The 21,111-nt window shown below is 42.0% G+C and overlaps 1 protein-coding gene across 3 annotated transcripts in view; it reads left to right on the top strand.

Moving 5' to 3' along the window:
- REV3L (REV3 like, DNA directed polymerase zeta catalytic subunit) overlaps positions 1-21,111 on the top strand; it is a 241,847-nt gene that overhangs the window by 142,298 nt on the left and 78,438 nt on the right. For all 3 annotated transcript variants that reach the window (XR_010600094.1, XM_005287599.4, XM_024102440.3), the window contains 9 exons: positions 81-175; positions 819-923; positions 2,035-2,119; positions 2,207-2,355; positions 2,889-3,014; positions 7,560-7,797; positions 10,572-10,714; positions 14,496-18,681; positions 20,070-21,043. Coding sequence is in view for 2 of the 3 variants with exons in the window: in XM_005287599.4 (XP_005287656.2) it covers positions 81-175; positions 819-923; positions 2,035-2,119; positions 2,207-2,355; positions 2,889-3,014; positions 7,560-7,797; positions 10,572-10,714; positions 14,496-18,681; positions 20,070-21,043 (6,101 nt within the window). In the remaining variant the exon portion in view is untranslated. The remainder of the gene's footprint in view (positions 1-80; positions 176-818; positions 924-2,034; positions 2,120-2,206; positions 2,356-2,888; positions 3,015-7,559; positions 7,798-10,571; positions 10,715-14,495; positions 18,682-20,069; positions 21,044-21,111) is intronic.

The raw sequence follows: 21,111 nt of genomic DNA, 5'->3' as shown, positions 1-21,111 counted from the left end.
GAGTTTTATTTTAAAAAATTCACAAGAAAAATCATTATCAAATTAACCCATCTGACTATGTGATATTTATTTTATTGCAGCTCGTTAATATTAGATGGTGTTGAACCACAGAGTACCTGCGAATTGGAGGTGGATGCAGTAGCTGCTGATATTTTGAATCGATTGGATGTTGAAGGTGAATTGCTAATTATTCTGTATGTAATGCTCTTCAGGGCAGGGATTTATATTGTCATATTATTATAATGCCTAGCACAACGAGGCTTAAACCCTGATTGAGGCATCTGATATACTGCATGCAATATAAATAATAAGGTGCTCAGATACTCTAGTCATGGGCAGCAGTACGAAACTCTATGATAAACAAGAACTATAAAATGGATATTGGAGAGAGGAGAAAGCAGGGGATTAGAAGAATAGCCAAGCATCGCAGGAACAACACAGACTCTCGGTAATGGGGCTCAGTAGGCTTTTTTGGCCTGTAAGAAAAGGATGTAAAATTCCAGTTATTTTGGTTCTTCCACAACTTGTTTAATGACCACTGAATGAACATTGGCATGGGTGCCAAAAGAAGCTATGCTTTTGTCCACACAACTAAGTAGTAAGAGTCTTCAAAAGCAAGGATTACTAGGGAATAAATAGAGGAATTATGCCGGAACTTTGCATTACACCAGCATGTCTAGGCAAGGTATGGCTTGCAATGAACAGCAGCGGACTGATGCAAAGCTATTAGTGGAACAATATGCCATTGTCAGAGTTATTTAAAGAATTTGTTTCTTCACCCTGACAACCTTTCCTTGATGTATTCTGGCATATTCCAGCCCAGATTGGGAGGAACCCTGGTTTGCAAGCTATATGGGAAGATGAAAAGCAGCGCCGGAGAGAGAAGAATGAATCTTCTCAGATTAGTCCGTCTGATTCACAAGGTAAATGAAGTGTACAGTGATGTGCAGTTTGTCTATAGAACATTTTTATAGGAGAGGTGAGTAGGATACAGAGCTGAAGTTAATGTATTAAGTTTCAGGTTTTTTGAGATTTATTGTTATTATTTTATTGAAAGAGCATTATCCAATATTTGTATTTTAAAATATTAAAATTTGATTCAAAATCATATTAATTAACAGAATATAATATACACAGCACAGGTTGTTGCCTGTGCTGTGTATAATAAAGTTAAGGTTGCCTGACACTTTCCATTATAATACCCTATATTCCAGGGGCGCCCAGAGGATTCAGGGGGCCTAGGGCAAAGCGGGGGAGCTGCAGCGCTTGTACGCTCCCAGCGGCGGTCCGGGTCTTCGGCGGCATTTCAGCGGCGGGAGGCCCTTCAGTCGCTCCGTGTCTTCGGCAGCACTGAAGGACCCACCGCCGAAATGCCGCCGAAGACCCGGTCTGCCGCCGGGCCAGGGCTCATGGGGCCCCTGTGGGGCCCGGGGCAAATTGCCCCATTACCCCCCCCCCACACACACACACACAACCCATTTGGACTGATGTTTTCCAGGCTATGGGTGTCTTCCTAAAACTGTTTTTTCTTTTTCTGGCAAAGTTTCAGTTAAAACAGTGTAGTTATTTCTCAGAACCAGGGTAGGAGAAAAATACATTGTTTTGGTCAGGTTAAAAATTAATTGCACAGGGAAAACTGTACTCTTAGAATTAATCAAGGTTGTGCAGTGAATGAGACTGTTCTCAGATGGGGCAAAAGGTGGAACTGCAGCAACTTTCTGGCAGAAGCCTTTTTCTGCACAAAAAATTAAAAATATGCACGGTTAATTGATTCTGCACGTGTGCAGTGGCGCAGAATTCCCCCAGGAATAATAGCTGCATTGGTTATGGTTGTACTGTCTTTCTTTGGTTTCTGATCACAGTTGTAACACTCAAATTTGAACTGGTTTTAAGCAAATATATTTTTTCAAAAGATTATTAGTGAGTTGCTAATATAAGCGATCATCCTAGCAGTCATACACAAGTTACTTTGTGTTGATAGATCAGAGTAAAAACTCCAAATAACAAACCTTTTTTTTTTTTTAAATCTTAAAGATCGTGGATTTGTGCCAACAACAGAGAGTGAAAAAATCTTTCAAAAGAGACTTAAGGAAATCCTCAAGCAAAGTGACTTCTCTGTGTAAGTAGTCAGCCATTTCCCATGATTTATAACCTTTTGTACTAACCTGAATAGTCATTTTAAAGATTTTTTTTTTAAATTAAATAGAACATTGTCAGGCTCAGTGGACTACAGTAATGGATCAGAGGAGTTTTCTGCTGAGTTAACACTACATTCAGAGGTACTTTCTCCTAAAGCAGTTCCATGTTCACCAGCCAATATGGTGGAAGTGCACAAAGATAAGCAGCTGAACACAGGTGAGTATTTTCAGTGACATTAATTTTAGGGACCAAGCCTTACACATTCACATATTTAGGCCATTGGAACTTTATGTATGAATAAATCGAGCAGGATTTGACTCTTCGTTATAGACTGCCTGAACTAAACAGTACCTTTGCCCTCACTTTAGCTCCTTGTAACACTAGTAAAGTAAACTCTTCACCAGGGGTACTTAGGAGCCAGCTATGCCATCTCTCTACATGCATTTGGGTCCTCTCTGTGTCAGTAGCATATCTGACTGGGGAGCTAGTTTTTCTTTGTGCTACCTGAGCAGTGCAAAGAATGTGAAGCAAGTCACAAAATCTGCAGGATTTTCATCACCACAAAGACATTTTGTGGATCAAAATGTTCATAGTTGATAGAACCACAGAAACTTTTTAGAAGTCTTTTAAAATAATTTGTAAATACTTGAATGTTTAATAGCCACAAACTGATTTTTAGAAATTGTTTTGCTTTCATATTGAAACACTGATGTATATTACTCCTTCAAGTTTTGTCTAATTTTTTAAAGAACCTAATAGGGATACTAATAAAGAGGAGGATGCGCTTATTAATGAAGAAGCGATTTTAAACGTCATGGAAAATAGTCAGAGTTTTCATCCACTGTCTCAGAGACTGAATCAGACTGCAGTTTTCAGTGAGTATAACCAGGACATGAATAATACATTCTTTGCTACTGGGCAACTGTTGCCATTCCCTCAGTGTATTTAGTTCTGTATCAAACCCAGAGGAAGGCAGACTCCTTAACCCAAGGAGTTTGCAGTTTAGAAGGTTGCCTTCCAGTGTCGCCTTCTATAATCTCTCACCAATCCAGCTGGTTTGTAAAGACTGCTCTGCTGCTGCTGCTGCTCTAATTCAAAATGTCATTTTCCAGGTCAAGCAACTAGAGGTGCTGGGAGGAGTTCCTGTTCCATATGTTTCTAAAAGGTGTGGGGATGCTTGAGGAGATTCTGGAGTCCCAAAATTTGGGTCAGAGAGAAAGGGGGCCTGGCTGGCCTGTTCTCTCCCCTGCCTATATTGCTCACACTCTTCTCAGCTCTCTTTCTCTGGGTTTGGGGCGAGAGAGAACTCTCATAGGCTGGCTTTAACAGACCGGCTCCCTGGAGGTATTGGTGGATGGTAATCAGAGAGACAAGTGGTGGGGATGGGAAGAATTTTTCCCCAAGATAAGTGGATAAAAAAGGATCTTGATAAATTAAAGGAATTTGAATTGAAATTAACAAGATGAAATTCAATACAGACATCTGCAAAGTACTGAACTTAAGAAGGAAGTCAAATGCACAGCTACAAATAATAGGGAATAACTGGCTAGATGTTAGTACTGCTGAAAAGGATCTGGGGGTTATAGTGGATCACAAATTGAATATGAGTAGGGCCCTACCAAGGTCAGGGTCCACTTTTGTCAATTTCATGGACATAGGATTTTAAAAATAGCAAATTTCATGATTTCAGCTATTTAAATCTGAAATTTCAAGGTGGTGTACTTTTAGGGATCCTGACCCAAAAAGGAGTTGTGTAGAGGTGGGGAGGGGATCACAAGGTTATTGTAAGTGGGGGTTGTGATACTGCTACCCATAATTCTGCGCTGCTGCTGGTGCTGCCTTCAAAGCTGGGCAGTTGGAGAGTGGTGGCTGCTGTCTGGGAACCCAGCTCTGAAGGCAGAATTGCCACCACCAGCAGCATAGAAGTAAGGATGGCATGGTATGGTATTGCCACCTTTACTTCTGCGCTGCTGCCTGTAGAGCTGGGCCCTCAGTCAGCAGCCACCACTCTCTGGCCGCCCAGCTCTGAAGGCAGCAGCACAGAAGTAAGGGTGGCATGGTAAGGTATTGTCACGCTTACTTCTGTGCTGCTTCTGGTGGGATGCTGCTTTCATAGTCACCCAGCTACAAAGGCAGCGCAGAACTAAGGGTGGCAATACCGTGACACCCTCCCCACCTAAAATAACCTTCTGACACACACACCCCGCAACTCCCTTTTGGATCAGGATCCCCAATTTGAGAAACGGTAGTCTCCTCCTTTAAATCTGTATAGTATTGGGTAAAATCACACAAAAGACCAGATTTCACAGTCCATGACGCGTTTTTCATGGCTGTGAATTTGGTAGGGTCCTATGTATAACACTGTATTAGAGTCTCTAAATCGTTAATGGGGGGAGGCCAGATTTCACAGTCTGTGACGCGTTTTTCATGGCCATGAATTTGGTGGGGCCCTAAATATGAGTCAACAAAGTGGTGCAGCTGCAAAAAAGGCTAAGGCTAAGGCTATGTCTAGGCTGCAGAGTTTTGTTGCCAAAAGTTATGTCGCTTTAATTAAACCACTGTTTCATGTCCACATTACGCTTCTTGTGTCGGCAGATTGTATCCACAGTAGTAGCTCTTGCATCAATATAGAGAGCAGTGCATTGTGGGTAGTTATCCCACTGTTTAATTGGCCACAGGGTGCTTTTGGAAGGGTTTGCACTGCCTCATGGGGCAGGTACAGTGTCACGTGATGCAGGTTTCTTAATCCCATTGTTCCATGGGTATCCTATTAAGATTGCCAACCGCTTTTCAACTGAAGTGGGGAGGAGTGGGTGGGGGAGCGTGTGACAGCAAGTGTGTGGTGGGGGAGAGACAGTGTGTGTGGGTGGGGTATATGTGAGAGAATGTGTATGCTGGGGGGACAGTGAATATGCTGTCTCAGCTGCTGAAAGCAGCCAGTTCTGAGGCAGGGGGAGGGGGACACCCTGGACATCAGGCCCCCACCTCCCTCCTTGGCTCTGCACAGCAGTCTCACACACACACCCGCCCCTGCCTGCCTGCTTCTGTGTTCCTAGTGCAGGAGACAACAGCATTCCACATTAACGATTTGCTCTTTTTTCCCCAGAGCAGAGCAGCATGCTGAGCTGTCAGAACTTCATAGAGCTTTGAAAGGGGAGGGGTACATGCCTGCAGGACAGATGAGTTCAAAACTGTGAGGCAGAGCAGTCACGGCGGGCATTGTGGAATACTGGGGGAGCATCTGCACGCTCTTTGGGACGAATGGCAGTGTTTATACTGACACTGTCACTTTAACTTCGCTGCAAAAAGCCCTTTGTCTCTCGTCAAGGTGGTTTTATTTTGTCGCCAATAGTGGCATTGCAGTGTGTACACCTTCAATGTTTTGCCACCAGAAGCTGCCTTTTGCTGACAAAACTCTGCAGTGTAGAAAAGGCCTAATATTCTGGGCTGTATTTTCAGGAGTGTCGTATCTAAGAGAGAGAAGAGAATTGTTCCACTGTATTTGACACTAGTGAAGCCTCAACTGGAGTACTAGCAGCAAAGAGTCCTGTGGCACCTTATAGACTAAGAGATGTATTGGAGTGGGTGGATACCCACTTCGTCGGATGCATTCACCCATGAACGTTCATGTTCCAATACATCTGTTAGTCTATAAGGTGCCACAGGACTCTTAGTCTGGATCTGTAAAAGCAGCAAACACGGCTAACCCTCTGAAACTGGAGTACTGTTTCCAGTTCTGGGTGCCACACTTTAAGGAAGATGTAAACAAATTGGAAAGAGTTCAGAGGAGAGCAACAAAAATGATGAAAAGTTTAGAAAACCTGATCTATGAGGAAAGGCTAGGGAAAAAACCTGGGTATGTATAGTCTAGAGAAAAGAAGATTGAATGGGGACCTGATAACAGTCTTCGAGTACGTTAAGAGCTGTTACCGAGAGAATGATGATCCATTGCTTTCCATGTCCATTGAAGGTAGTACAAGAAGCAATGGGCTTAATCTGCAGCACTTTTTTAACTATAAGGATAGTTAAGTATTTGGAATAGGTTACCAAGAGAGGTTGAAGAATCCCCATCATTGAAGGCTTTTAAGGATAGGTTAGACAAGCACCTGTCAGGTATGGTCTAGGTCAGTGATTCTCAAACTTTTGTACTAGTGACCCCTTTCACATAGCAAGCCTCTGAGTGCGACCCCCCCCTTATAAATTAAAAACACTTTTTATATATTTAACACCATTAGTGCCACCATGCTGGAGGGCAAAGTGGGGTTTGGGGTGGAGGCTGTCCTCTCACAACCCCCCACATAATAACCTCATGACCCCCTCAGCCATCCCGTCCCCCAGTTTGAGAACCCCTGGTCTAAGTATACTTCGTCCTGCCACATTATGGAGGGCTGGACTAGATGACCTCTCGAGATTCCTTTCAGCCCTACATTTTTATGATTCTTTAGTTGAAGGCAGAGACAAAGCAGCCCAAGGATTGAGAACATGTAAAGATATGGGAGAGAGAGGAAAACCTAGGATGAAAGGAGAGAGAGCTCAGTGGTTTGAACATTGGCCTGCTAAACCCAGGGTTGTGAGTTCAATCCTTGAGGGCGCCACTTAGGGATCTGGGGAAAAATCAGTACTTGGTCCTGCTAGTGAAGGTAGGGGGCTGGACTCGATGACCCTTCGGGGTCCCTTCCAGTTCTATGAGATAGGTATATTTCTATATACAGAGAAAGATGGGATCAGGGGAACAGCTTGTGGGATTAATGGCAAATAGTAGAAAATAGATCTCCTCAATAGAAAGAAGGAATTAGGGGTGGAAGGAGAGGAGGAATATTCTTCCTGGATGCTTTCAATTTTGCTTTTTTTAAAAGTAGGCAAAATCTTGGACAGTGAAGGGTGCAGACGAGTATAGGAGGAAAAGCAGAGAAGAGTGTTTGAGGAGGGAATTGAATGTGAACTGGAGTCAGTGGGAGTTGGCAGCCTGGGAATTGATTAGGCAAGAGAGGTTAAGTTACTTAGGAAGAGAAGAGAGCAAAAGCAGATGACTTCAACTGCTGCAATGAAGGGAGAGAGCCTTTTTCACCAAGTGTGAGGGGGTGGAAGGAATTGGAGAGAAAGGAGCATTGCTGAGAGTGAAATTAGTATAACCAGAGCAAGAAGGAAGAAATGTAAGGAATAGGTATAAGGCTGTCAGGATTGGAGCCTGACAGGGAGGGAGGGTGATGTAAAACAGGGAAATGGAAAATAAGGTGGCCATGAAGAGAGCTGTGTTTCTGGTGCCTCCACCAACTCCCATCACTACCTAATTAATTGATTAAAAATGGTTAGGAATTGTATTTTAAAGTTATTTTACTGAGAAACTATAACTAAACATTCATTTACAAGTAGGATAAAATGTAGGTAAAAATTATGTATGTGTGGGCTTTTTTTTGCAGTGGACAGTAGTTCTGATCAGGCCATGATACACCTGTTGGCTGGCTTGGAGGATGATGGGTATCAAATGGGAGGACACAGAATGTTATCTCAAAACCATTCTCTTGGAAGCTACAGAAATCTCCAGAACAGTGATGATGAAGAAAATGAACCACAGATTGAAAAGGAAGAGATGGAACTCAGTTTGCTAATGTCCCAAAGATGGGATAGCAGCAATGAAGAGCATGGGGAAAAAAGAAGGTATGTATTTGACATGGAAAACAGGCTTTTTCCTTTTTTTAAAGAAATATTTGTCCTTTTTCCCAAATACTTCATGTTTTCAACTCCTGTGAATATGTAACTCTAAATGAAGTGACTTAAATACTCATACACTATCTCTGACTTACAGAAGGGACTCCCGTTGAGCATTGGGAGATCCGGGTAGCTCTCAGGCTGGATATGGCTTTTAAAGTGGTAACACTTGATAATCAGTTTTATATGCATGTTTTTTGTATCCAAGCCTCTAATTTTGCTGTTGAGAACATATTTTAAGGTAACTTTTTCCTGTATCTATGTTCCTGATCTGTCATCCTTTCCATTATAATCAGTTTAGAGCCTTACTGTATATGTTTGACACTTGATGTACCTGGAGTCAATTTAGGAAATACATTTGTAAAGACTGATCTGACAGTCCAACAATAGCACCACGTGTTCCCATTCACCTTGAGGTCAATGATTAAATCTTACAGTGCACACTTCTTTTCTGGACCACCAGCAGTAGCAGGGGTGGTCAAACTACAGCCCGCGGGACCGTCCTGCCCAGCCCCCGAGCTCCTGGCCCGGAAGGCTCACCCCCGGCCCCTCCCCCGCTGTTCCCCCTCGCCTGCAGCCTCAGCTCGCTCGCTCTGCCGCCGGTGCAATGCTCTGGGCGGCAGGGCTGTGAGCTCCTGGGGCAACGCAGCTGCAGAGCCCTGCCTGACCCGGTCTCTGTGCTGCACGGTGGCAGTGGCAGCGTGGCCCGGGTCCAGCCGGGCGGCGCGGCTGTAGCACCACCAGCCCCTGGTGCTCCAGGCAGCGCGGTAAGGGGGTAGGAGACGGGGGGGGGGGTTGGATAGAGGGCAGGGGAGTTCGGGGTAGTGGTCAGGGAGCAGGGGTGTGGATGGTGGTTGGGGGGGAAACGGGTTGAATGGGGACAGGGGTCCCGGGGGGCAGTCAGGAAGGAGGGGAGGTTGGATGGGGGGGCAGGGAGCAGTCAGGGGACAGGGAGAAGGGGTGGTTGGATGGGGCAGGGGTCCCGGGGGGGCCATCAGGAATGAGAGGAGGGGTTGGATGGGGCGGCTGGGGTCCGGGGGCAGTCAGGGACAGGGAGCGGGAGGGTGTGGATGGGGCAAGGGTCCCAGAGGAGCCATCAGGGAACGGGGCAGGAGTCCCGGAGGGGGGGCAGGTAGGAGGTGGGAGCCAGGCCACGACCCCCTCCCCTAACCGGTCCTCCATACAATTTACTAAACCTGATGGCGGCCCTCAGGCCAAAAAGTTTGGACGTCCCTGAACAGTAGGCTGATTCTTTAAGATAAAGGACTCCTGGAGCGCCTTGTGTCATTCTGTATTGACCTCTTTTGTCAGTATTGACAGGCCCCGAAGGAAGTTATATCCAGCATTTCTCCACCCAAATTCTGATCAGGTCTTTGAGTATTTGAGTTCCATTGAAGAAACTCAAGGCACTTTACAAATATTAATATATTAATTCTAACAACTCTCTTCTGAGGTAGGAAATAATTAAGATCCCCATTTTTAAGATGGAAGAATTGAGGCATGGAGAGATTAACTGATTTTCCTGATGACATACAGAAAAACTCTATTAGACATGGGAATAGAACTTGGATTACCTGACTCCCAGTTCCCATACTTTTTGGACACAAAGCCTTTTTTCCTATCTGATATTACTTTTTCCTCCTTCAAAATATTGTCAAAAGGAAAACTGGATAAAAATATTTCCCTTTTTTTGGACATCACTCTTTTCAAAGTATTTAATCTTAATACTTTGTTATATTAGTACAAAAAATGATTCAGTGGACAGATTTCACTTTTTTTTTTTTTTTTTTTTGCATTCCTATGAGTTTATAAATTACTATTTATTTACATTTTCAGGCTAGTAACCCATAATGCCATTCTGGTATACAAAATTATAAAATATTTTAAAAACATTTCTATTAAGATAGGTTTTGTATCCCTTTTTATTTTCATAAAATTTTAAATTGCTTAATAGTTTTTCTAGTGTTCTGTTTTGGAGCCACCAAATAGCTTAGCTGTATGGAACACTATGGATTGCTGTATTTTAAAGAAAAAAAATCTCTAACGCAGAGCTTCTGCGTTATTTATTTTCTGATTCTCCGCTCCCTCCCCCAATGTCTTTCTTAAACTTTAGGTGAACCTTTTTTCCACCCATCTTTTTTTTTTTTTGTCCTATGCTAGTACTCATTTTGTTTACATTGTTGTTGTAGCCATGTTGGTTCTAGGATAGTAGAGAGAGAGAAGGTGGGTAAAGTAATATCTTTTATTAGACCAACTTCTGTTTGTGAAAGAAACAAGCTTTTGAGCTACACAGAGCTCTTTTTCAGGTCTGGAAAAGTACTAGCTTGGCAGCCTCAGTGACTTATTTAAAAAACAACAACAAGCCATTACTGAAATAGATGCATCACAAGCTAGACAGAGCACCAGCTCATCTCACACAGACCACTCAGTTTCCTTCAGACTTTCAGTTGCTATTAAGCACTGTCAAATTGGAATCCGTATGATACAAAATCAAAGTATCACTCAGGTGCCACAGATCTTGTCTACATTTTCCTGACTACCATTATGGTAGTGGATATCACAGTAAAACCACAGAACAGTATTCTTGTGTCTCAATGAAATATCTGACAAATATATTTGCCTTGCCTCTCGTCCCTGAAAAGACATTCCCACTTACCTCCACCATAATTCTTTTCAGAGTCTAAAATATCCTGCTCTTATCAGGGTTGCTTAATTTTCTTTAGGTCAGTGAGCAAAAATATGCATAGAAGCTCAACTGAAGAGGAGGATTCATCTTCAGAAGAAGAAATGGAATGGAGTGGTAACAGTTTGCTTCTAGCTAATCTCTCTATACCTCAGTTAGATGGAACTGCAGATGAAAACGGTGGTAAGTAAATGGTAAAACTACTTTAAAAATTGAGTTACTTCTTGGAACATAAGTGGTTTCCTGATCTATGTACCAATCCTGGAAGATCTGATTGCTTTCAACTCCCAAGTCAGTGGGAGGGAGGTGCTCTCAACACATTGCAGGAAATGTCCCTTAAATACTGTAAATTGGCTTATAAGATGATTATTCATAAAAGGCTTCTGATTCTCCCAACTGTACCTTCCTTCTCCCACCCTGCTGCTTTTTGTTATGGTCTGAGTAAAGAGGGTCTTCTGTTAGTCTTAAAGGAGAAGGTAAAGCTCATCCAGTTACCATAGGGATTTTTCTGTTTAAAATTTTTATTATGCATACTCAATATAGAAATTACTACTTTCATGAGACCGTTTAAGTCTGCCAGGATTTCACTGTAAGTATATTGAATTTAGTAAACTTGTGAAAGAATCCAGACTCCCTATGTACTGTTTTTCAGTTATATACCACCCATAATTAATACAGTGCAACTCACTTTCAGCCTGCATTTCATTCAATATATTGCATATCTATATCCTGAAATTGCATGAGTTTAAAACCGTGGAACGGCAAGCAGGAACAAGTTAGCAAGGAAGAAGTTTCAAGTTTCAGAATTTAAAAAAAAATATTCTCCCCTTACCCTCATTACCTCTGCAAAAATTAAAAAAGGTCTGAAATGACCTCAATTCATAGTGTGGGTAGTCTGAGTTTGATGATAAGAGAATATCTAAATATTATTTTCTACTTACTTTTAGTAGTGTGATCTATATATTATCTTTATATAAGTATGTTGAACAAGGTAAGGAAATACACACACACACACACACAGAGTTCAATATACTTATATAAAGATAATATATAGATCACATTATTTTTATTATATATATATATATATAAAAAAATACACATGAACAAATACTTGGTTCTGTGGCAAAGGGATCCTAATATTAAGATGAAGTATTTGCTTTAGTTTTTTTTCTAATTAATAGTAGTCATTTTTCTTTAATGAGAGAGACAAGGTGGGTGAGGTAATATCTTTTATTGGACCAACTTCTGCTGGTGGAAGGTGCAAGTTTTCAAGATGCTCTTCTTCAGGTCTGGGGAAAGAAGCAGAGTGACACAAACCTTGTACCTTCCACCAACAGAAGTTGGGCCAGTAAAAGATATTACTTCACCTGCTTGTGTGTCTCATATTCTGAGACCAACATGGTTACATCAACATTTTTTTAATATAGTTTTGAGATACTGTATTAATTATACTAAATGGACTACAAACTTGAAATTGCAGATTAAATTCAAACTCTACAACACCGTATCTCTTAGTCTGAAATCTAGCTGGTTATCATGAAATTCTTACTAATTACCTCCCTTGGGTGCAAATTTTGCCCTCCTATGCATGTGCACAAATCTCTATACAATTAATGCAATTTGCATGTGTTCAGTGAGGCAATAATTTGGTTTTTAAACACTCTTTTTAAACATATCCTTTCTGGAATGATTTTGCATTTTAGAAATATATTTTAAAATAATCCATGAAGGGTTATGATAATATGTTGTGACGGTGCCTCATTGCATTGCAAATTTGAAAGTAATAGTATACAATCACAGGTAAGAGAGAGGTTGTATACCATGTATTTACTACTTAACAGTAAATAATGACCCTTTGGCAAACTCTTCAATTATTCAGCTGATGAGCTGTCTGGCGTTCTTCTCTTGAATGTTACCCTATTGTTATCTTTTTATCTGAATAATCAAACAAATCCTTCATTGGGTTTCCATGATTTATGGTAATGCATGGAGATAGACACAGAAAATAAATAATGCAAGTTGAAACAGGAGCAAAGCAAATGACTATAGCTAAATCTCAAAATCTGAAATTAAGTCTCAAGTGCTAAATTTAGTAATCCTAATAAGAAGCCTGATTTTCAAAGATAGTGAGCATGTACAGCTTCCTTGACATCACTGGCATTGGTAGGTCAGCACTCCTGAAAATCAGGCCACTTGTATTTAGGTATCTATAGGTAGATTTAGAAGCCTAAAATCTGTCACTGGTTTGAAAATTTGGCATGTGTGTGTGTATATATATATAGTATTTAGGGATAACTGGCAGAATGGCTACTGAACTAATTGTTTAAATGATCTGATCTGGTATGACAACCCCCATGCTCATATGCATCATAGCTAAGTCTGCGAGTCTGTCCTGGAGGTCATGGAAATCATGGATTCTGTGACTTTCCGGGACTTCCATGATTTCTGCAGTGACCGGTGCAGCTGGCCCAGGGGCTGCCTGAACAGCTCGGGTAGCCCCTGGGCCACCTGCACCAGCCGCTGCTTGGGCAGTCTTGGGCCACCGTGCCCCTTCCACTGCAGCAGCAGCAGCAGGAGTTTGGGTGTGGGAGAGGCAGAGGTGAAAGTAAGCCGGTACACCCCGGTACGGCGTACCGGCAAGAGCCGGTGTGCCGTACTGGGGCGGCCCGGCTTCCCAAGGCCCTTTAAATACTCTGGGGACTATTTAGAGGGCCGGGGCTCCCGCTGCCTCTACTGCCCTGGGCCCTTTAAATAGCCACCGGAGCCCCACCGCCGCTGCTCCGGGGGCTATTTAATGGGCCGGGGCGGTAGAAGCAGGGGGGTCCTGGGCCCTTTAAATAGTCCCCAGAACCCTGGAGTAGCAGTGGGGCTCCGGGAGCTATTTAAAGGGCCAGGGGTTCCCGCTACCTCCACGGCCACGGCCCTTTAAACCGCTGCTGGAGCCCCCGGCTGCCGCTGCTACCCCAGGGCTCCGGCAGGCTCCGGCGGCTATCTAAAGGGCCCGGGGCGGTAGAGGCGGAGGAGCCCCGGGCCCTTTAAATAGCCGCCGGAGCCCTGGGGTAGCAGCGGCAGCTGGGGGCTCCGGCAGCAGTTTAAAGGGCCCAGGGCGGCAGCAGCGGCCGAGCCCATGGCCCTTTAAACTGCTGCCGGAGCTCCCGGCTGTCGCTGCTACACCGGCGGGGGAGGGAAGGGCACTTGCCGGGGCTGGCTCTGATTCCCTCCCCCCCCCCCCATCCCTGCCCCTTCCGCCCGAGGTCCCGGCCCTTCTGGGGGCCAGAGCCAGCCCCAACCCAGCCCCGTACCGGTAAGTCCCTATTTCTACTTTCACCTCTGGGAAGAGAGCTGAGGCAGGGGGTTGGAGTGCAGGAGGGGGTGAGGGCTCTGGGCAGTGCTTACCTCGGGGGGCTCCCTGGAAGTGGCAACATGTCCCTTGGCTCCTATGTGTAGGCCTGGCCAAGTGGCTCTGCATGCTGCCTCCATCTGCAGGCACCGCCTCTGCAGTTCTCATTGGCCGTGACTCCTAGCAAGTGGGAGCTGTGGAGCCAGCGCTCGGGGTGGGGGTAGCACACGGAGCCCCCTGGCCACCCCTACACCTAGGAGCCTACCAGCCCCGCCAAACTCCCACCTCCACCCCGAGCCCCCGCAGTGCCCCTGGGCTGCCCTCTGCCCCAAAGCACCCAAGATTTAGTCAGGGTTTATAGTACAAGTCATTAACAGGTCACAGGCTGTGAATTTTTGTTTACTGCCCGTGACCTGTCCACTACTTTTACTAAAAATACCCGTGCCTAAAACGTAGCCATAATCATTGTCATAACAATCTTGCCCATAAATAAAATATGATTTGGATTTTTTATGGGAGTTCCTTTCATAGAGGTATCTTTAAACGGTTAATATCTTAAGATAGGGGGAATATTTTGAAATAGGGGGGAAAAAAGTAAAAATAATTGCTTTTCTTCCATTCCAGACAATCCTTTGAATAATGAAAGTTCTCGAACTCACTCCTCCATAATTGCAACAAGTAAAATGTCCGTAAAGACCTCGATGTTTCACAAAGATGCTACTACGCTAGAACCCCCATCTTCCGCTAAGATTACTTTTCAGTGTAAACACACAAGTGCCCTTTCTTCCCATGTTTTGAATAATGAAGATTTAGTAGAAGAGCTTTCACAACCAAACACTGAAGCAAGACCTGATCTTTCAGTCCATTCTCTCACAAAAGAAAGCACTTATGCTGCAAAATGTCCAACATCATTCAGCAATAGCGCCCATTCTGAAAACTCTCACAAGGAAAGTAATAAGGATATTCTTCCAGTTTCTTCATGTGAAAATAATATTTTTGACTATGAAGAAGATATTTCATCGGTGAGCAGACAGATACCAAGTAGGAAATACACCAGCATCAGAAAGGTAGAAAAAGATGATGCCTCTTTTATGCATATGAGCTGCCACATTGGTGATAGTGTGTTGAGTAAAAACTCATTCAGTTTTTCAGAGTTAAGCCTCTCCAAAAATAAAATACCCTCTGAAGCAAATGAAAAATCCAGCAGCACAGGTAGCTTTTTCCCTTCAACGGTAACAGAAAGTTGTGAATTGGTGTCTTGCTCAGGAGGGAATCGAACTGCAGGGCATTCTGTTGAAAGTAGCACTGATGAAGAAGGTAGCCTTAATAAACTTAAAATTAGGTATGAAGAATTTCAGGAGCATAAGACAGAAAAACCAAGCCTCAGTCAACAAGCAGCACATTATATGTTTTTTCCCAGTGTGGTTCTTTCTAATTGTCTCAGCCGACCACAAAAATTAGCTCCTGTGACGTATAAATTACAGCAGGGCAACAGACAATCCAGGTTAAAGCTGAATAAAAAGAAACTGGGTCTTGGCAATCATCAGGAGCCTGCAGGTGTCAGTGATATTGCATCCATGAAGGAAAGCTGCTATCCACGAGATGATGCTTGCAGTAACATTCCTGACAAGGACAGTACATTACCTAGCGATTTAGTTCAAGTTCCTCATGGTGCTTTTGAAAACAAAATGCCTACAAATAATGCTAATTGTATTGACTGCCAATTTAGAGATGGATCCCTGGAAACAGAGCAGTCATTTGGATTATGTGGGAATAAATATACACTCCGAACTAAACGAAAAGTAAATTATGAGACTGAAGACAGTGAATCAAGTTTTGTCATGCACAACTCAAAAATTAGCCTACCTCAGCCCATAGAAAGTGTTGAAAGTTTGGATGGGTCTCAGAAATCTCGAAAACGTAGAAAACTCTCTAAAAAACTGCCACCTGTTATTATCAAATACATTATAATTAATAGATTTAGAGGCAGAAAAAATATGCTTGTTAAAATAGGAAAAATAGACTCTAGTGAGGAACAAGTGATACTTACAGAAGAAAAGATGAACCTATATAAAAAGCTTGCACCTTTAAAGGACTTTTGGCCAAACGTTCCTGACTCCCCTGCAACCAAATATCCTATTTATCCATTAACACCAAAGAAAAGTCACAGAAGGAAAGCAAAACATAAGTCAGCTAAGAAAAAAGTTGGAAAACCACAAAAAGCAAGTAGTAAAAATATTAAAAGAACTTTATCTTTCAGAAAAAGAACTCATGCAATCCTTTCTCCCCCTTCACCATCTTATAATGCTGAAGCTGAAGACTGTGACTATCATTATAGTGACGTTATGTCTAAATTAGGTTTTCTCTCTGAGAGAAGCATAAGCCCAGTAAATGCATCTCCCCCTCGCTGCTGGTCTCCCACTGATCCAAAAGCAGAAGAAATTATGAATGGACTAGACAAAGAAGCTTTACTTATTAAGAGTCCTAACATGTATATCAGCAAGACTGTTAATTCCATTGTAGGAAAAAATAGTCGAGCAAAAACTCAGGTTAAGAAATGTAAGAAGAAATTTGCTACTGTAGCTACTAAGAAAAGGAACAAGATTAATCAGACTAATAAAACAGCAAATGATGGAAAGAAGAAACCTAGGACAAAACAGAGACAAAAAATAGCTGAAAAAATGTCAAGAAAGCGTATGACAGTTAAAGATGAAAAAGGAAATACTTGTTCTGCTGCAGAAGTTAAATTTGTGCTGAAACATCAAGATCTGCCTGAAATTACTCACAACTTTGGCAGCTCACAACCACTTCTTACTCAGAAAGATGTTCCTCTGACTGGCTATTCAACAGGACATCTACCATCAACACAGCTCCCCTCAATAGCTGATGTACAAGGAAATTCATCTGGCTGTTTTCATCCATTGCTGGAAACTGATAAGCCTGTGGATTTACAAGGTTTGTCTACTCCAAGAGAAAATCTTCATTCATCTGTCATTTCTGCTCCTGTGATACCTGGAAGGGAAATAACAAAAATTAACTCCCAAAGGTCTAAGAGTCAAAATGCTGTGTTTCGAATGAAGGAATCTAGTTTGATTCAAAATAATATATTTGACCCATCTAACCACTCATCTCAGGTAACACAGAATGTATGTATCTCTAAAGATAAAACATCTACAAAGACAGAAGAGATTATAAATTCACAGAATAGATACTTGTCATCAGTTGGAAAATTAAATGAAACTCATAGCTTTCTAGATACAAAGAAGACAGATCAGTTGCATACCACTAATTTTTTACATTGTAAAGACAATAATCAACAGCAGATTGTGTGCTTACCAGAAGCATCAAAACATGCTTCTTCTATACTTAAATCATCTGAGGAAAGCCATGGATCTCTTCAGTTGCCTAAGAACTGTTTTGTAACTTCTTTAAGGAGTCCAGTGAAACAGCTAAAATGGGAGCAAAAACAGAGAGGATTTATTTTTGATATGTCTCATTTTAAACCTGAAAGAATAAAACATCGGTCTTTGTCAGAAACCATCTCGCAAACAAAAACTGTCTCCCACTGTGAAAACAGGACTGTAATGACCCCATCAGCATTCAGTGAAGGACAGTCTGGATTAGCTGTTCTAAAAGAGTTACTACAAAAGAGACAGCAAAAAGCACAACATGCAGGTATTTTGCAAGAGCCATTATCAGCTTCCCCTCAGATAAACAAAAGTATTTCTTGCTCTCCTGAACAGCATAAAGCAATTAAAAGATCACAGTCAGTCACATCATCAAGAAAGTCTCGCACTCCCAGAAATACAAAACCTAAAGAAAAAGCTCCCAAATCTTTAAAAGTGGATTCTTCAAACCAGCATAACACTAATCAGATTGACCATTTTATATCTGATGACAGCCCCATTTTTTTTTCAGACCCAGGCTTTGAAAGCTGTTACTCACTTGAAGACAGCCTGTCACCAGACCATAATTACAATTTTGATATTAATACCATAGGGCAGACTGGATTTTGTAGTTTGTACTCTGCAAGTCAGTTTGTCCCAGCAGATCAAAGTCTGCCACAGAAGTTTTTGAGTGATGCAGTTCAGGATCTTTTTCCTGGACAAACAGCAGAAAATGAACTTTTCAGTCATAATAGCCAAAAATGTGAGGAAGAAAAACATCGCTCTTCAGACCCAAGTACATGGATAACATCTGGTGCTCTAAGTCCTGAACTTTTTGAGAAAACCTCTATGGATAACAATGAGAACCATCGCCGTGGTCAGTGGAGAAACAATGTTCATCCTTCAGCGTCTCGAACTAGCTCATCAGTAGATATTTTCTGTACGCAACAGGCAGGGGACTATGTAAATGAGAAATTCAAGTTGAATAGAAATCCAGTAAATAAAGAGGTATTTCTTAGCCTTCCACAGTCAAGCTGTTCAGACTTCATTCAAAGCTGCACTAGAAAAGAAACCACTTTTGAATCATGTCAGCCACTTGGTTCAATTAATACCTCTTTTACTTCCGTATTGTCTTCTCCGGATGGTGAGCTCGTGGATGTAGCTTCTGAGGATTTAGAGTTGTATGTTTCAAGAAACAATGAAGGATTAACTCCAACTCCAGATAGTTCACCAAGATCAACCAGTTCTCCCTCACAGTCAAAGAATGGAAGTTTTACGCCTCGTACTGCTCACATTCTTAAACCTCTCATGTCCCCACCAAGTCGTGAAGAAATCATGGCAACTTTGCTAGATCATGACCTTGCCGAAACAATTTACCAAGAACCATTTTGCAGCAATCCGTCTGATGCACCAGAAAAGCCAAGGTAATTTGTCTGTACACTTTTATTACAAGGCATTTCTATATGTATGTATATTTGTAATTATGTTAAATCTAACTACATGTATTCCTAAAGCTAATTTTAACTATATTTAGGAATTTTTCACTCTCAGATGTAAAAGATTTGAAGTGATAAACATAAATTCCAAGGCTTTTGTTTTAACTCTGTAGTTAAATAAAATAATTGTCCTTCCCTTACCATTACCCACTTTAATGCCACATGCCAATTTTGCTGTGCCAATTTTGCTGATCAAAGGAAGAATGAGCTGCTATCTTCTCCTTTGGTGAAGGAAGACATCTGCCCATGTGACTTGCTATAGAGCAGGGATAGTCCATTATTTTTTGTAAGGTCCAAATTTCTTGGTCAAGGTATAGTCAAGGTCCAGACTCCAGAGAAACATTTTTCACACCACAATAGCAATAATGATAGTAAGTAAATAAAAAGAGTTTGTAGTCAATTCAAAAGCGTCTGGTGGTCCATATTTGGCCCGCAGTCCACCTGTTGTCCATTCCTGCTCTAGAGATTACAGCTATCAGGACTCTTCCTGGTTTTAATCTTGAGGACTGCCTGTAATTCTGACAAGTGTATAGATACCCCATACCTTTAATTGATGACAATTGTTGACCATGCTATGATGTATGTAAGTAGTGAAACTGGTCATATATTCACAGTGTACTAAGGGATGCTTCCTCACAATGCTGAAGCTGTACATGTGTTACCTTTACTAATTCTGTACTAAATGTACTAACAGCTGCTTCTTCCAGAAATTCATTGGCATTTTATATCAGGATCAGAAAGCTTAGTGGTCCTTCACCTGTGATTCTTTAACCAAATGGGATTTCTGCTTCCTTCCTGGAACTACATCATGTTTTAATATTTTCTACCTCAAAACATCAAGCTACTGTCTTTGCAAATATATTATTACCGACAGTTAAAATGTAATTTTGTTTTCGTGTGAAAAATGGCCTTTCCAGTAGTTTAAAATACTATACTGAACAACTCTCCATGATGTTAGAGACTCCGGTTTGTTCTCACATTCTTGAACTAATAGGAGTTGAGAGCTGTGTGGAGGTGGCATGCTCTATCTCTGAGGGAAAAGTGATTTCCTTTAGTGATTTCTCTTGCTGATTCAGGAGAGTGTTTGAGAGAGTCTGGATGGAACTACGTCACTCCTCTTTTGAAAAGTTGATGATTGTTATAGGATATGTAGTGTGGAAGATAAAAGGTAAAGCAGGTAGCATTTGGAAGAGATCCTTGGGGCACCAAGAGTGATTCAGAAACTCCCATCCCTCCACTAGAAAGAAAGAAAGGAGTTACTCTCAGTAGATTTCCAGTTTAGGGCAGAATAATAGTTTAAAATATTCTCTTTACAGGGAGATTGGAGGACGGCTTCTCACAGTAGAAACTAGACTTCCAAATGATCTGCATGAGTTTGAGGGAGATTTCTCATTGGAAGGACTACGCCTCTGGAAGACTGCATTTTCAGCCATGACACAAAGTGCTAGACCAGGTTCACCGCCACGTAATTGTCATTCCATTGCTGGCAAAGGAGAAATTAATAGCCATAAAACTAGCAAAGATAAAAAAATAGTCATCATGCCGTGTAAATGCGCACCAAGTCGCCAACAGGTTCAGACGTGGCTTCATGCCAAAGAAGAGTATGAGCATATCAAGAAGTTGCCTAAGGATCAGTCTGTTGACACTGAGAAAGCAGCAGAGAATTTCAGGTCCATAGCATTGCCTATAGATCAGCCTACTGAAGTGGTAAAAACAGCTAAGAATTTCAGTTTACCTAGCCTGCAAGACAGCATACCTATTGTGCCTACAAAAGATGCTCCTGTTTCACAGGCAGATCCTACACCAACACAGACCAAGGAAACTTGTGATAAATATATTAATACTGTACAGATTTCTACAAATACCATAGAACCCAGTAAAACTCCATCTGAAAGCAGGACATTGCTGCTTGCTCCTTCAGCAATAGAACTTGATAAAGAAGAAGAGGATGATGATTATTATGTCAATTATAGTTCACCAGATTCACCAGTGCTTCCTCCTTGGCAACAAGCAGCATCCCCAGATTCCAAACCATCTAGTTTAGAAGATGCAGACTGGCAGAGTCAGAACATAATTTCGTCTCCTGTGGAAGAAAATGGCACAGCACACAGTGAGAATGTACAGAAACATGTCAAAGATGAAGGTCGGGCATCCTTCAGCACATCTCCACTTCTGGTCAGAGAAGATGCTGGAAATTCTGAATCAGTTTGCCTACATAGCACACCCATTGTACAGAGAAAATGTCAAGAAAGAATAGCTGAAGCACTTGATTTTACTCCTTTATCAACAGGTAAATTTATTAATTAAGCCAGGTACAACAAGAAGAGTACAAAAACATTTCGTGCAAATAATAGGAAA

This window comes from Chrysemys picta, chromosome 3, assembly GCF_011386835.1.
Source record: "Chrysemys picta bellii isolate R12L10 chromosome 3, ASM1138683v2, whole genome shotgun sequence".
Classification (NCBI taxonomy): domain Eukaryota; kingdom Metazoa; phylum Chordata; order Testudines; family Emydidae; genus Chrysemys; species Chrysemys picta.
The sequence above is the reverse complement of the archived record's forward strand: the minus strand, read 5'-3'. Positions and strand labels throughout refer to the sequence as shown.